This window comes from Triticum aestivum, chromosome 7B (assembly GCF_018294505.1).
Source record: "Triticum aestivum cultivar Chinese Spring chromosome 7B, IWGSC CS RefSeq v2.1, whole genome shotgun sequence".
NCBI lineage: Eukaryota > Viridiplantae > Streptophyta > Magnoliopsida > Poales > Poaceae > Triticum > Triticum aestivum.
In genome coordinates this window covers 469,934,893-469,950,951 of record NC_057813.1, presented here as the reverse complement: position 1 = coordinate 469,950,951, position 16,059 = coordinate 469,934,893, and the positions used below count along the sequence as shown (strand labels likewise).

Here is a 16,059-nt window from a genome sequence, read left to right as displayed (position 1 = left end):
CCGCGTTGGCCTGGCCAACCGGAGGGTATGACTCGTTCATCCCCTATTTGCTCGTACATGTGTTGGTCGTATATATGTTGTTAATAGATGTTTCGGTTCTTGTACTATGCGTGCTCACACTACAAGAAATATGTCAACTTATGACCTTCTGTCAGTGACCCTGGAAGACTTGGTCATAGATTTATGACCATTTGAGACCAATTGGTCAAAAGCTATTCGAGGGGCTCCAAACCCTAAACCATTGCGACCATTTTGGTCAGAAAGGTCATAATTTCCTTACACGAAATGGTCATAAAGCAAACAGCGCTACTCCGCTGCCTTATTTCTAGTTGTTAACGACCAATATAGATGGTCATAGCCTTGTAAATTGTGGTGGGTTGCTATGACTAGGCGCCACCTCATCAGTTTTGCCTATGTGTCATGTCCATGTGGCAGTTTTGCCCTAGGTTGTGAAGCAACCTATATTTCTGTAATTCCCAAAATTCCCCAAAAAATCTCATAAATTCTTTGGGTCATACCTTTGTCAAATATGTAAAAACCTTCCTTGCCTAGTTCAAAAATAATTCAAAAATATTCATTTTCCTATTCTGTTCAAAACAACAGTTAGTGAAGGACGTACCACTTTGGCATCTCCAAATAGTATCCATTTTCTACAGTGCTTTCCTATGCCCAAATAACCATCCTCCACCAAATGCCAGCTCAATCCATTCATTATTTTGAGCTGAGCTTCAACATTCGTATTTATGTCCAGTGTGGTAGCTTGCAAAGCAAGTACCACCTAGGCTCCTCCTTTTGAGCTGAAAACTTGTGAAGACAGTCTTCTTAGTAACTGATCATCCTCAGCCAAAACTCACGCCCATTAGCCATGTACATTTCCCGTACCGCTAATCAAACACTTGGCTGCTAATTCATGTTTGAGCATCGATCGGTCTCCTCGTGAGAATCTTATGTTGTAATTTTCTTTCTAGCACCTACCTGGGAAGTGCCCAACCCACTAGACATGCCTAGACCGCCTAGAACACATGGCAACGCCACGGTCACGCGGTGACCATGCGGCGGGCATGCGAGTTTACACGCTCTAGAGTTGGGGGCCTCGGCCACCACCCAAACCTCGATGTATCGCCACCATACCATGTATTTATGATTAAATAGGTACTTATGTAACTAGAAATGATTTTTGGATAAAATAAATAGCAAACTATGAGGCAGCTGCAGTTCAAATTTGACCCGCTTCCAACTGAATCGGCGAAAAATTGTCTTTTTCACGAGAGGTGGATCAAAACTTTTTACACCCAACCATTTTGTCAATTGTGCATTAAATATGTCCTAGTATTTTAGAAAAATGATTTGGTCCAATTTTGCAACCATTATTTTGGAGGTCCTTCACAAAAAAAACTCCTTTTGGGCACTCGAAAAATGGAAAATGGTTTTTTCGTTCAAAGAAAATAAAAACTTCCTTAGGCAACATTGTTTGCCATTCCAATATGCACCCTTGTGCACAATATGAGATCATTTGAACAAACTATGCCATGAATGTGGCCATAAGATTGATCATTTGGCTTGAAAGCCATGAATCTTCACACTTGATAGCTCATTTTTGAGAACACTTTTTTAAAATAATTACCGTATTACAAGTTTATTATTTTTCCTGGAAACTTGGTCACATATAATGACACAATGCGAAGGTTTTCCAATTTTTTGATTTTTTTTGAATTTTTTATGCCCGTTTCAAAATGCGGTCAAAACGGCGGGCTTGACCGTTCCATGCTAGTGGTTGAATCTTGGAAAACTTTTGATGTTTCTCTGATTAAATAGATACTTATGTACCTAGAAATGATTTTTGGAAAAAATAAATAGCAAACTATGAGGCAGCTGCAGTTCAAATTTGACCCGCTTCCAGCTGAATCGACGGCAATTTGTCTTTTTCACCAGAGGTGGATCAAAACTTTTTTCACCCAACCATTTTGTCAATAGTGCATTAAATATGTCCTAGTATTTTATAAAATTGATTTGGTCCATTTTTGCAACAATTATTTGGTAGTTCCTTCACAAAAAAACCTCCTTTTGGGCACTCGGAAAATGAAAAATGAAATTTCCGTGCAAAGAAAATGAAAACTTCCTTAGGCAACATTGTTTGGAATTCCAAGATGTACCCTTGTGCACAATATGAGATCATTTGAACAAACTATGTCATGAATGTGGCCATAAGATTGATCATTTAGCTTGAAAGCCATGAATCTGCACGCATGATAGCTCATTTCTGAGAACACTTTTTTAAAATAATTTCCGTATTACAAGTTTATTATTTTTCCTGGAAACTTGGTCACATATAATGACACAATGTGAAGGTTTCCCAATTTTTTGATTTTTTTTGAATTTTTTATGCCCGTTTCAAAATGCGGTCAAAACGGCGGGAATGACCGTTCCTAGCTAGTGGTTGAATCTTGGAATTTTTTTGGTGTTTCTCTGATTAAATAGATACTTATGTACCTAGAAATGATTTTTGGAAAAAATAAATAGCAAACTATGAGGCAGCTTCAGTTCAAATTTGACCCTTTTCCACCTGAATCGGCAGAAATTTGTCTTTTTCACGAGAGGTGGATCAAAACTTTTTGCACCCAACCATTTTGTCAATTGTGCATTAAATATGTCCTAGTATTTTAGAAAATTGATTTGGTCCAATTTTGCAACAATTATTCGGTAGTTCCTTCACAAAAAAACCTCCTTTTGGGGCACTCGGAAAATGAAAAATGGTTTTTTCGTGCAAAGAAAGTGAAAACTCCCTTAGGCAACATTGTTTGGAATTCCAATATGCACCCTTGTGCACAATATGAGATCATTTGAACAAACTATGCCATGAATGTGGCCATAAGATTGATCATTTGGCTTGAAAGCCATGAATCTTCACGCATGATAGCTCATTTCTGAGAACACTTTTTTAAAATAATTTCCGTATTACAAGTTTATTATTTTTCCTGGAAACTTGGTCATATATAATGACACAATGCGAAGGTTTTCCAATTTTTTGATTTTTTTTGAATTTTTTATGCCCGTTTCAAAATGCGGTCAAAACGGCGGGCTTGACCGTTCCTAGCTAGTGGTTGAATCTTGGAATTTTTTTGGTGTTTCTATGATTAAATAGATACTTATTTACCTAGAAATGATTTTTGGAAAAAATAAAGAGCAAACTACAAGGTAGCTACAGTTCAAATTTGACCCGCTTCCAGCTGAATCGGCAGATATTTGTCTTTTTCACGAGAGGTGGATAAAAGCTTTGGACACTCAACTATTTGGCAGTTGTGCATTATATATGGCCTATTATTTTAGAAAATTGATTTGGTAAAATTTTACAACAAATATATAGTATGTCCTTCACAAAAAAACTCATTTTGGACACTTTAAAAATGGAAAATGATTTAAAAAACTAATTTCTCCTAACTCTTTTAAAAGATATTTGTCTTATTTCGATTTGTCATTATTCCTGAAAACTAAGGTCAAATTTGATGAAACATGAGAAGGTATTTTATTTTTATTTTTATTTTTCAGATCATAAAATAGCCAATATGATTTAGCACCTTACTTTTAGTCGATTACGACCAATTTAGATGGTCAAAAAATGTAGTACTGATATACTGCATTCTGATTGGTCCAGGAGCATCTCACGCGGATCGTGCCTAATCACCGTCGGATGCTCCTGATCCAACGGCCCGCCTGTCTCACCAGCGTCGCCCAACCCACAACCCGCACTCCCTCCCACGCACCCAACCGCACCCAACCCCTCGTGCCTTCCTCTCTCTCTCTCTCTCGAACCCTAGCGCTCCACTCCTCCCTGGCCGCCGCCACCTCCGGCGCCCTCTGTCTGCCACCACCTCCGGCGCCCTCTGTCCGGCGAGATCCATATGGATCGATCCCCTCCAATCCGCCACCACCTCGGGCGCCCTCTGTCCGGCGAGATCCATATGGATCGATCCCCTCCAACCCTCCAACCCACGACTCCTCCTCCTCTCCTCCTCTTTGGATCTCTGGATCGACCCAACCGCCAACCCCAATTTGTTCGTTCAGTTAATCGGCTCGGCTCCATCGGCACGCCAAATCTCCACGACCAGCCGCCTTTCCCTCCCGTAGCCGACATGCCTAGGAAGGAGCGCGACGCTGAGGGCAGCCGGAGCTCATCGCGGCGGCGGCGGCGGCGGTCGCCGTCCGACTCAGACTCTGACTCCGACTCCGATGGCTCGCCCCGCCGGGGCCGGAGCCGCCACCGCCGCAGGAGCCGCCGCAAGGCCGCCCCGTCCTCCTCCTCCTCCTCCTCCAGCGGCGCGAGTGATTCGCAGGCGTCCGGCTCCGGCTCCGACTCCGGGGACCGCCGAAGGAGGCGGAGCGGGAGCGCCAAGTGCGGGGGCGTCACCGAGGAGCAGATCCTGGAGTACATGTCCAAGAAGGCGCAGCAGAAGGTGGGGGTTTCCGCTCGGCTGCCTTCCTGCCCCGCGCCTAGGGTTTCCGTTGCTAACTTGTTTGTCGATGGTGCTGCTTCTACAGGCCGAGAAGGTGGCCAAGAAGATGAAGGCCAACGCGGTGTCGGGCTACTCCAACGATTCCAACCCTTTTGGCGATCCCAACCTCACAGAGAAGTATGCACATTCGGCCCCTCCTCCGATAACATTACACATTGCATTGGTGATGCTTGCTTTACCAGTAGAAACTTGGGTTGGCACCTGTTTGCTTATATGCTCCTAACTTTGCTGTTACAACCGATAACATTACACATTTCTGCTCCTAACTTTGCTGTTACAAACGTTGTACTTCTTCATTTGTTTGCCATTTGTCCTAATTATGTACAGTTTGTGGTCCACTTTCAGAGCAATCTATAGTGTTGCAAACTAAATTACTACTGCTTTGTCTTATGGATACAAATCTGAAAAGAATTTAATGTAAGCACAGATAAACCATCCACCTTTGATGATTTCTACAGTGGGAATGAGGCCTTGCTTATTTGTAAATAGCTTTGGAAGTCGATTAGTAGCCTAAGTATCTTGTGTATATGCTTATATGCTTTATGGCATATTTCCTGTACCAACAATATAATATAAATGTGTGAGTATACCTTCTGTTGTCAAAGCAGAGAGTAGTTCCTTGTAATTTCAGTTTATCTTCTGGAGTGTCATTTCAGTTAATCTTCTGTTGATGCTACTTAGTATGTGCTCACATATTCATGCTGGAAAGATAATAATGTTGTTAGATTGCTTACTGTTCTTTCATTTCTGCATACGGCTTACTCTGTTTCCCCGCACTCTGCATATGCCCTGTTCCGAGGGAGTGCTTTTGTTTCATGCGCGATAAACTGGCGTTGCTAACTTGTCTTTGGCGTCTTGTATGGAGCAGTAGCTGACAGCGACTGACTGTGTGGAGCAACAGTTTGTCTTGCTTCTGTCATGCTATGGATGAATGCTTCTTGAATGCATCTTGTCTTTGGTTCATTTTGTAGTACAGTAGAATGGATGCATATGCTCTGTACGTGTTCATCTCTTCAAATTTGTGCAACAGCAGTTTGGAGCTTCCATTCTGCTATGGTGTCTTTGCTTAATTTGTACTACTATTAGAATGCAGACATTGCTTTGGTCCCAAATAATTTGTTGCTTGCTTCAGATAAGTTGACATGTTGTGCATATAATCTGTGTGAAGTTGTGAACAACAACAGATACAGAGCTGGCCTCTTTGTTTTTCACAGAGAGCCTGCTGCAGCTTTTCTGTTGCCATTGACTGAAATTGTCGGCCTCCCAATTCTTATCCAACCTGTTACTGCTCCTGGCAAACTGAATTGCTGGCCTCCCCTTGCTTGCTTCATCTCTCGCAGTTCTGTTAGATGCTCTACTTCTTAGTACTGGGTGGGGGTCTTGTTGCTTGTCTCTGTCTGGATCCGGCATGTGCTAGCCTCATGATGCCAACATGTTTGTTGTAAAAGCCTTATCAATGTTGAATCGTTCAAACATTAATATGCTTGCTAGACTAACCAATCTTATGGCTCAACTAATTGATGGCAGCCAAATTCCGCTAGTCTTGCCTTCATCTCCGAGGCAGGCAGGCGCATCGGACGATGCACTAGCCTCTCCGCCGCCTTTCCTTTTATTTAGAACGACGCTTCATCCCATCCGGCTGTTACGACAATGTTAGGCCAACATGCTCATGTTTCAGTTTACCCACTCCTAACTAGCAAAGCAGATGTCTTGTTTCCTTCCTCTTTGATTTGTTTGAGTACTATCTGCACGTTAGTTTTTTCATTGATTAGTTGGTATTTTCTGCTCATCTATGTTTGACATATATTTGTTCTATTTGAAGGTGCAGATTGTATAAGATGGGAAATGGACAACTCCAACCATTCCAAACCAGTTCAAGGGGCCATGGAAACAAAAGGTACACCATGAACTATCTCATGGCAATATGACTAGGTAGTCTATTTGCTTAGACAAGCAGCGATGTGTATTACAAGTTCTGAGCTGAGATTTCTGTGTATTTAGAATATCAAGAACCTAAACAACAAGGGCAAAGTGGAAGGCACCTCTGGTCGACAACCCAGGTAACCTGAGCTTACGCACTGCTATACTTTCTTTCAAACTTATTCTTTGAAAATTCAAAGCTTATGCAGTTTTGCTACAAGTACCATAATTTGCATTGAAGATATTGTATTCTGTTGCTGTATCATTGTTTAATAGAACCACAGCATGATGCTCACATGAGATATACACATGTTTCTGTGCTGTTTGATTCAAGCTTACTCTCGTTATAATGTATTCTATTGCTGTTTTGCTACAAGCTGTGTGTTGATTTGATAACAGGAGTTTCCTTGTCCTGGTCCTATACTGCATTTTGACTCATATGTTTCTGTGCGCGTGTTTTTAATTGATGTTGTTTCGACTTTGAACTGCTTCTGCATATGGCCTATACTGCAATTGAGATTTAAATTTGTGGTTGTTCCTCTTTTACAGATGCTCAAGTGTGAAGTGTGAAGCAAGTGTGAAGCCGTCAAGTTCTACTTAGTAAAGAGTAGCATATTGTAGCATATATGTGTTGTAAAGATTGTAATAGATTTATTTAGTGGTATATTTGATGAAATTTATGTGTTCTTTTTGATTATGTATGTGATCTGAAAACTTGTGAAATGGAAACTTGACCAATGGGTCCACTTATGAAAATAATCTGTCAAATTTATACATTTCTGACATGTGGGACCAATTTGAGAGATGATCATGACAAGTGGGACCCATTTGACTAGTGGGACCAGCTTGAATATATAATGGCTGAAAATAGAAAAGCAATAAATAATAAAAGGCCATGGGCCAACAATAAAAAAGGCTACAATGTTGGGCTAGGCCCATGAAATCGACCAAAAATTGACACGAAAAAAAAATATAGAAAGGCTGAATTAATGGGCTCGGCCCATGTAGAAAACCGAATTGGACCGGGCTGAATCTTGTGCCACATCAGCTTGCCACGCTAGATGTCTACGTGGCTTGAGGAGGTTGCTAGTGACCAAAACGCCACAGTAGGAATATTTTGGTCGTAAACGTCTTTGACCATTCCAGAAGAAAGGTCGCTATAGTCAGTTTACGACGGCCAGCTTTTGACCTTCTGTTTTTGGTCACAAAAAGGTCGTAAATGGAAATTTGTGACCTTTCAGTGACCAATAGTGGTGGTCACAAGTTGACATATTTTTTGTAGTGTCACATGCTTAGGTATCAGTATGAAATGCATACCTTGCATGCTTAGGTATCAGTATGAGATGCATACCGTATTTGCCATGCTTATCATTTACTCGTGAATTAGATTAGTCAAAAATATGCTAAAATTTCTGACATGACGAAGATTCATTATTTCATGCTCTGGTGAAGTGCCACGATGCATGTGTGTTGTTTCGAGAGTCGACGCAGGATTATCTCGAGCTCAAGCTACCGCAACTTCACCCTTTGACGTGGTCTAGAGATATCCCGGACCCGACCTTCTTGTCGAAGGACAAAAGCAGCGATTACAGTGTGGGCTATATGGTCGAACAGGAACAAATATGCGCACGAGGAGATCAAGTATATCAATCTAATAAATCCATGCAAATCATAGATGAATTGATCTCATCTTCGGATGTCCCGGCACGTGCTGTGCGGGTAGAAACAGTTCTAAAAGTTATCTGGAAGCCGGCAGAAGAGCGATGGATAAAGATTAATGCTGATAGTGCTACTTCTGCAAGCCATGGAGGGGCTGCCACTGGTGCAACAGCACGATTATGAAGTCAGTATTGTTATGGGAAGGATGTCCAAGTATGCTGCTATTGGAGAGCCTCTGGTAATTGAAACCTTGGCTGATGTCTTAATATGATGATATTGGAGAGCCTCTGGTAATTGAAACCTTGGCTTGCATGGACGCTATGCTACTTGCAATGTCAAAGGGGTTCACCCAAGTGGTGATTGAGACAGACCGTCAAGTTGTTTGTACAATTTGGCATAGTGGGGATGACCGACCCAAGTCTTCATGGAAATGAAGTCCTATCTCCCACCATTTACAGGGATTAAAGCTTCTGTATCTCTCAAGAGGGAATCAAATACAGCGGCGGCTCATCTCTGAGCGAGGGAGGCGCTTAGCCTCGAGGTTTATGCTACTTCTGATGTAATCCCTCCCTTTCTAATTGACATTGTAAAATCAAATGTGAATACTCAAAAAAGAATTATGCTTCTCCTGCCATTTTAAAAAGAAAAGGAATATTTCATTTTCAAGGTTTATCATTGATCAAAATGTATACCGATACTAAATTCCTTCTCAATGGGCCAACGATTACTGATTTATCAGACAATTAACTTGCCAATTTGACAATTATTAATCACCTAGTTACCATCGACCAAGCAGTTACCAGTTGATGATTTCCTGAACATTAGTCTGTGTGTGAATTATAGGAAACTGAGTGCTCACACAGAAAATAGCATATTTCCAACTTCCTGTAGTAGAAAAATTGTTGGATGAAAAGTTACACCACGTTCAGATTATTCATGGTGGCTGGGCAGCGCAGCTCCTTAACCTTGCCAGCCAACTTGGTCTCAATTTATCGTCAACAACATACTTAAAACAGATTGTGGTAAGAAAATAAAGCTCGGATGAAGTTTAATGTGCCGGTGCTGCTGCTGGCGCTGACCCCGCCTGTAACAATAGCATACCAGATTAAGGTACAAATTGGATTGAGCACTGGCAAATTTACATGCGACACAAGAATGGTATGGCATCTAATTCAAAATTTACATCGCCTCTCCAAAGGCATAAACGATGCAAAGAGTGCACACAGGCTATTAAAATGCCATCTGACTATGGTAGTGAGCTACTCCCTCTGTAAACTAATATAAGAGCGTTTAGATCACTAAAATAGTAATCTAAATGCTCTTATATTAGTTTACGGAGGGAGTACTAGCATAGCTTGGCTACTGTTTGACCTCACCTTCATATCTGATATCTCCACATTTTGTGTTTTCCCCACTTATTTGATTTAGCTAGTAAAATGTCAGGGGCCTCATTAAAGTTCCATCTATATCTTTGATTCTATAACAAGGCCTAGGCCTAAACAGCTTACATGTGGATGTGAAGATAGAAACTATAACTAACTACAGCAAAAGGCTAAAGACATGCTAGACAGAACCAATAACTGTAGGTCTGTAGCAAAACGCCAAAAGAAAATGCCAACCATCAAAGTAGACATGCAGTGTTATGGATGTGGTCAGGACCTAGGCCAGCAGTGTTAGTAGTAATCCTGTCTAGCAGGTTAAGCAATTAGTTTCCAGCTAAGTCGATTGGTCTGGCTAGGAGTTGTCTTGGGTGTGTACGCGTGTAGCTAGTACTCCCTCCTTCCCATAATATAAGAGTGTTTTTAACACTACACTAGTGTTAAAAATGCTCTTATATTATGGGACGGAGGGGTTAGTAGTCTGTGTCCTAGAGTAGTACCTAGTCCTAGTTGTTTTGTGTTAATTCTAGGTTAGGAAGTTGTATCCGACTAGGATTTGTAGTAGGTCTAGGGGTTAGCTATAGGTCGGTTCAGGTCATGTGTATATATATATATGTGTGTGTGTGTGTGACCACGGCTGCAGCTTTGATGTGTAACATCAAGAGAAAAACAAAAAGCAATAATGAGGTGAGAAAATCAGAAATAAAGAGGCAAAAGAAAGGCACAACAGGTGCCTTTGGCTATAAGTTTTTGAGCGTGCGTGTTCATCGTGATTTGATATGATCGATCCTGAGGGCGGAGTTCCAACAAGCAGGCAGCAACAGACACACAAAGGTATGCAGCATTAGAAAATCAAGTTGTTAATAGTACTGGGTTCGCCTTGCCAGGTGCTTTTCTATCGGTACCTGCTGCAGGTTTGGGGACTTGGGGCATGTGACGGCTTCAAAATGTCTACTGCATGTTAGAATTTGTGTTTGTGCAGTAACAAAACCTACCCAAAACAATCACTTGTACCATACCATCTTTATAAAAATAAATCTCATTTTTTTTATTAAGAATACCTAGCAAGTTTAGATATAATTAACTGAAAATAAAAGATACAAACCAACAAGAAACAAGGGCAGACATAGTGCAATTGTATCCAAAGAGTACCAAACTGTACCAATCGGGTATGTGCAATGCATTTATTTTGTAACATCGCACAAAATATACTCAATCAAATTCCAACAGTAAAAATCATATACATATATAAAGTACTCCCTCCGATCCATACTAATTGTTGTTGAATTAGCACAACTTTGTACTAAATCGGTGACAATTAATATGGATAGGAGAGAGTACAATAACCGATGAAAAAATAGAAATCAACATGCCAAATAACATGACCCAAACCCACGTAAAAAAATGAAACATATTGTTTCACGCGTGTATCTAACAACATCATGTTAATGCAATAGAATGACTAAAGGCAAATATGAGGAGTTACTGAAATGATCTGATTGTGCATTAGGGGAGAGAAAGTGCAATTATTAACTCAACTAATGCAGAATTTGCAAGGGCCAAACTTAATTCGTAAACCAATGAATAAGAATTTGATGATACATAAATGTATAGAAATTATGCATTTTTATTTGAGAAATCAGCAACACTTCATGTCTCCAAGAAGTATCATTTGAATCTCATATGATTAATGGTACAGTTCCTATAGCCTGAAAAAGTCAAATAGGCACATGCCGAACAAAGTTATATAGGTGCACAATTGCTTAGAATCAATGCAGCTTGACCATCCATCTCTAATGGGTGCATGATTGTGTAATATCATTGCAACCTTTGTTCTTGAGTTGCCGACTAATCACCAAGCTGGTACTGGAAAACATGGCGACTTGGCGACTAATCGCTGAGATGGAGGCATGAGGACTTGACTTGACTGTATGACTCGGAACCATCCATCCCAAGGGAGAAGGGACATACAGTATCCAAGTATTTTGCTAGTAAAGAAAAATTCTTTGCTAACAGATGCATCAACGGTAAAGGATTGCTTGTTTCTAAGGTGGTAAGGTGAGCACCAACCGCCTTGACACCTAAACGTCGCCTAAGCGTCCAAGGCGAGACGCCTTATAAACAATGATTGCTACCTATTTAACTAATTAGACTCTTGCAGGAAATCCCTAGAGTAAAGAATGCCATCAGAAGGTAAGTGACAAAATAAAATAACATCAAATGACAACATCACCGCAGTTAGCTCAACAACATCTGCTAACTGCGTTAACGAATTATGATACATATGAATTTATTATTTAGCACTTGACAATGTAAAATGCCGCATGGTCATGTATTGGTAACTACCAAAATAATCCTTGAAAAATTCTTGCACAATGAACTATGTACAATAACACTGTCAATGTTTCGTACAGACAAGTCAATACCTCGGTTTTCACTTCTTTTTTCCCGCCAAACGCCTTCAATCCACCATATATAATAGCGCCCCACATCGCTAAGCTGGTTAGCACAAACTGCAGAAGGTACGAGAAATAATAAATAACAAAAAACAAGAATACAACCCAAAATAAGCTATGAAGAAGTATACGTTAAAAAACCATCAGAATAGTTTAAGTGAAAGTCATTTATTTATATCCATATGGACAGACAGTCAGACGCTTAGAAGGCAGATAGCATGCCACACGAACATAATGCAAAGCAGACAGTGTAAGTAAGAACACCGATTTGACTGCATCGCACATGATAGGGGCTGCAGAAATATTCCTCCTCAAAAGGTACATTGATGAGAAAAGGGAACAGGAAAATGAGCAATCTATTAAAGTGGCCAGACAAAGTCAAATTTACAATATGATCTTTTCAACAAAGATGAATGATAACAAAGGATGGGTAGCTTCTGGTCAAAGAGTAACTAGGAGGCCTAACCTGTATTAGTTCTATAATTACTAACAAGAGGGAGATTAAATTAAAATAATTACATTTGGACTTGCTGCACAGTTATAGCATGATATAGTAGTATAAAGACCTTTTGAAATTAACTTTGTGATTAGTTGACCCACAAGCTCAAGGACGCCAGTAAGGTACTCTACGGTACCAGATGAACAACATTGTAGCTAAGAAAGATATATCAAGTGGACACGTGAATCTTCAAAATGTTATTACATAGTCCATATGAATGAGTCATTCTTGCATTTTTTAAATAGCACTTTGCATGGTGTTTTCCTGTAACGAATCACTAACAACTTGTAAGACTTGATCCCGGTGGATGAGCCATGAAAGCTGAAAGCGAAAACATATTGTTGAGCGACCACAGAAAAGAGACACGATTTTAATTAACCTGCATTTTGCCAACCTAACCTAAAACCTGCATGAAGTATCCACCTTACAGTACAAAAAGATTAATCTGACTATTATATCTATGGTACGTTAAGACCATAGATGAAACAAACCTTCCCCTTTACTCCTGAACTAGGTAAGAAAAAAAACATTGGCCGCACTGCACGGTTGTGACAATGGAGTTCGATTTTACGGTCTTATTGTACAACACACGTCAACTCCGCCTACGTCTTCGAGGCATAGCCGGTCCCAAGCCCGGATAAAGGAGGAGGGTTGTGATAGGCTTGGCGAGCCAACGTAAAAACTAGCCAGCCCCATGGGTATGAAACCCATTTGAGCGAGAGTAGTACTAGGATGGGTGACCTCCTGGGAAGTCCTCGTGAAAGGGTTTCATATCTAAGGGTTGTGTAAAAACTAGCCAGTCCTTTGGGTATGAAACCCATTTGGGCAAAAGTAATACTAGGATGGGTGACCTCCTGGGAAGTCCTCGTGAAAGGGTTTCATATCTAGCCTACCACAACTTGTTTGGGACAAAAGGCTTAGTAAGTAGTAAGTAGTCGTAATTGTACAGCACACATCAAATGAGATCAAAAGAAGATGCGGAATGATCTCTGAATGAAAGCAAAAATACAAGCAACCCTAATTTAACATTAACAGTCTTGCTACTTGATCTATCTCAAGAAAATAACTAATACAATACTAGTAATAGAAAGCCTCCCTACACTTGTTGTATGCCACAGGCATCAAGTAGAAAGCTCTCCTAAAAGGAACAAATAGAAATCGATGCTCTTTACTGCGGTGTGGGTGGTGAGAAACTCACGTGCTCTTCCTTCCAGTTGCCGGGGTTCAAGGGCTCCTGCCACATGTTCACCTTTGTCGATCCGTGGTGATCTGTTCAAGCACACAAGACGAATCGATCGATCAAAAAAAGTAGGAGACATCAAGCACAAGGACGCGCCGCACAACAACTACAGAGGGAAAGGGGCCCTGATTTCTGGCGGACAGCACGCTCCCCCTAGGCTGCCTACATCCAATTGCATAACCGAATCGGAGTCAACAACCGGCGACGCCCGACGCACGACCGGCGGATCCGAACGATCCGTGTGTGGGATTCTCGGATCTGGGAAGGGGAGGAGAAGGCGCACATTCTCAGATCCAAGCATACCTGCGGCGCCGGCCATACGGCGGCTGGAGATGAGGCGAGCGAGGGGGGAGGAAGACGAGGAGGAGGAGGAGGAGGAGGCCGCCGCAAGCAGACGAGACGCCATCGCTTCGATTCGACCTACTTTGGGGCGATGTGTCTGGAGAGCGCAAATCCTCTAACCCTAAATGGTGGTGGTGGTGGTGGATATGTCGCGTCCTCGGCCCGCTCCCCGCTCAAAGCGTTCTGGCCGTAGTTGGATCTCAGACATGGTCCACTGCTCAGAATGGTTGGGGTTTTTTTTTTACGATTTAAGAAAAAATCATTTCCCCCTCCAAGAAAAGAAAAAAAAACATTCACGTGGCAAAACTTCAAGATCGACAAAATCATCATGGTCGTCCCGTTATAAATGAAAATGTCGCTCCCACTTAAAAAATAATCTGCATTAATGAAAATCAAACGTCAAACATGGGTTTTGATCCTTTATAATTGGATACCACGATTGAAAAATCTTGATTGGTGGGAAAAACAACCGCAATCGCTTTGCCGTTGCACGGACACCGCCCCTCCTCCTCCCCAAAAAAACTAGCAATGTATACCAACCCGAAAACCTCTATCAAGGTTTGTAATGCCGGCACAGATTTTTAGTCATCGATTTGACTAGTGAAACATAGGTTACATGCCACTAAAAAAATTGGATCCTTGATTGAATTAAGTTTATAAACATATACTTATTAGCATATATTACACACATGTTATTAGTCAAACTGAAGACCCAAAATCTCCCTCTGTTATATCTTCCGACGGAGTCCCAAGTGCCCCTACTATAGGGTTTCTAGTCGTTGCAAAGCCAAACTCTTGACCTCAGACTTGCTCGCCAACATCGCAAGGTCGCCCCCGCTAGCCAATCTCCTCATGCACCATCGAGCTATGGTCGAGGACGGGAACAATGACGAGAGAAAACAATGGAGCAGGAGGAGGGGCGGTGTCGCCGCCCCATTGACCCTATCTATGAATTGAATGATCACTTCTATCTGCAAAAGAACATCGTCGCCTGATTCAGACCGGCATTGACAGTCACACACCCTTCCACCCATGCTCCCTTCCTCTTGTGACTTGCATATCGAGTCATTCTGATCTTCTCCACCTCAATTGCGAGTGTGGCGTCAAGGTTCATGCATTGTGTCGAGTTGGTCATCAACGTTGCTGCTCTTTGGTAGGACACTCCTCGCATCTCGAGTGACAAGGAGCTCAGTAAGTGGAAGAAGAAGAGGACGGTTCTTATCTTGAATGTGTGCAGAAAGCTTATTGGATTTTGACATTTTTCGGCCTTACACTATTTTTCCTGATGCTGCTAGTGAGATGCAAGGGAGTGTATGGATAGAAGTGTATACCTATCTTTCGATGAGATAGTATCAATTCTTTTGGAGGAAACTTTGGCGACCCAACTACTCCATACAGCGATGATGCGCCTTAGAAATCGCTAAACCAACTCCAATATGGTTATTGACAGTGTTGGAAACCTAGTCAATCTAATCACAAAGATCAATACCTGCATGCAATCGAAGAGCGCGCAACAATTTAAGGTGTGCAATATGAAAATGTGGATATAGTTCAGATGGCGTGTTGTATTGGACGTCCCATCGACTATCATGTATATTGCAAAGAGTAGAAACACTAAAACTAAAAAAAATACAATCTAAACAATGACCTAGAAGTAAGAACAAAAAAGGTAGCTAGCAAGCAACAACGACAAAGTAAAGGAGCAGGAGACAGATTAACCACTAGTTGGAGACGGGGATGTATCCCCAAGTTTACACTCTTGTAGGAGTGATAACCTTCGTTGGAGAGATGTGAGTGCCAAAGCAACTTGAACGCCATCGAAGGCTTGCCCTATTCTACTTGAGCATACCACTGAAGGAAGGGCCTTAGTCCACAAGTAGTTGGTATTAAGGTCACCACCGAACCTTCATAAACTTCTAAGCACACAGCAACAAGGAAGCTTTTGAAAGGACTCTAACCATCTAACAGTCCATAATAACTCCAAGAGTAATGAGATCCACGTTGGATTAAAGGGGATTAAGCTTTTCTCCCGTGAAAGTGTATATCAGGATCT

General features: G+C 41.5%; 1 protein-coding gene across 1 annotated transcript; it reads right to left on the bottom strand.

Annotated features, from left to right (window-relative positions):
- Window positions 1–8,945: 8,945 nt before the first annotated feature.
- Window positions 8,946–14,224, bottom strand: LOC123157446 (uncharacterized). Its single transcript, XM_044575731.1, has 4 exons — window positions 13,968–14,224; window positions 13,623–13,693; window positions 11,896–11,982; window positions 8,946–9,174 (listed from the first exon to the last, which is right to left on the bottom strand). Exons 1-4 carry the CDS (start codon window positions 14,068–14,070, stop codon window positions 9,139–9,141), a joined length of 297 nt encoding a protein of 98 aa, XP_044431666.1. The 5' UTR covers window positions 14,071–14,224; the 3' UTR covers window positions 8,946–9,138.
- Window positions 14,225–16,059: the final 1,835 nt, after the last annotated feature.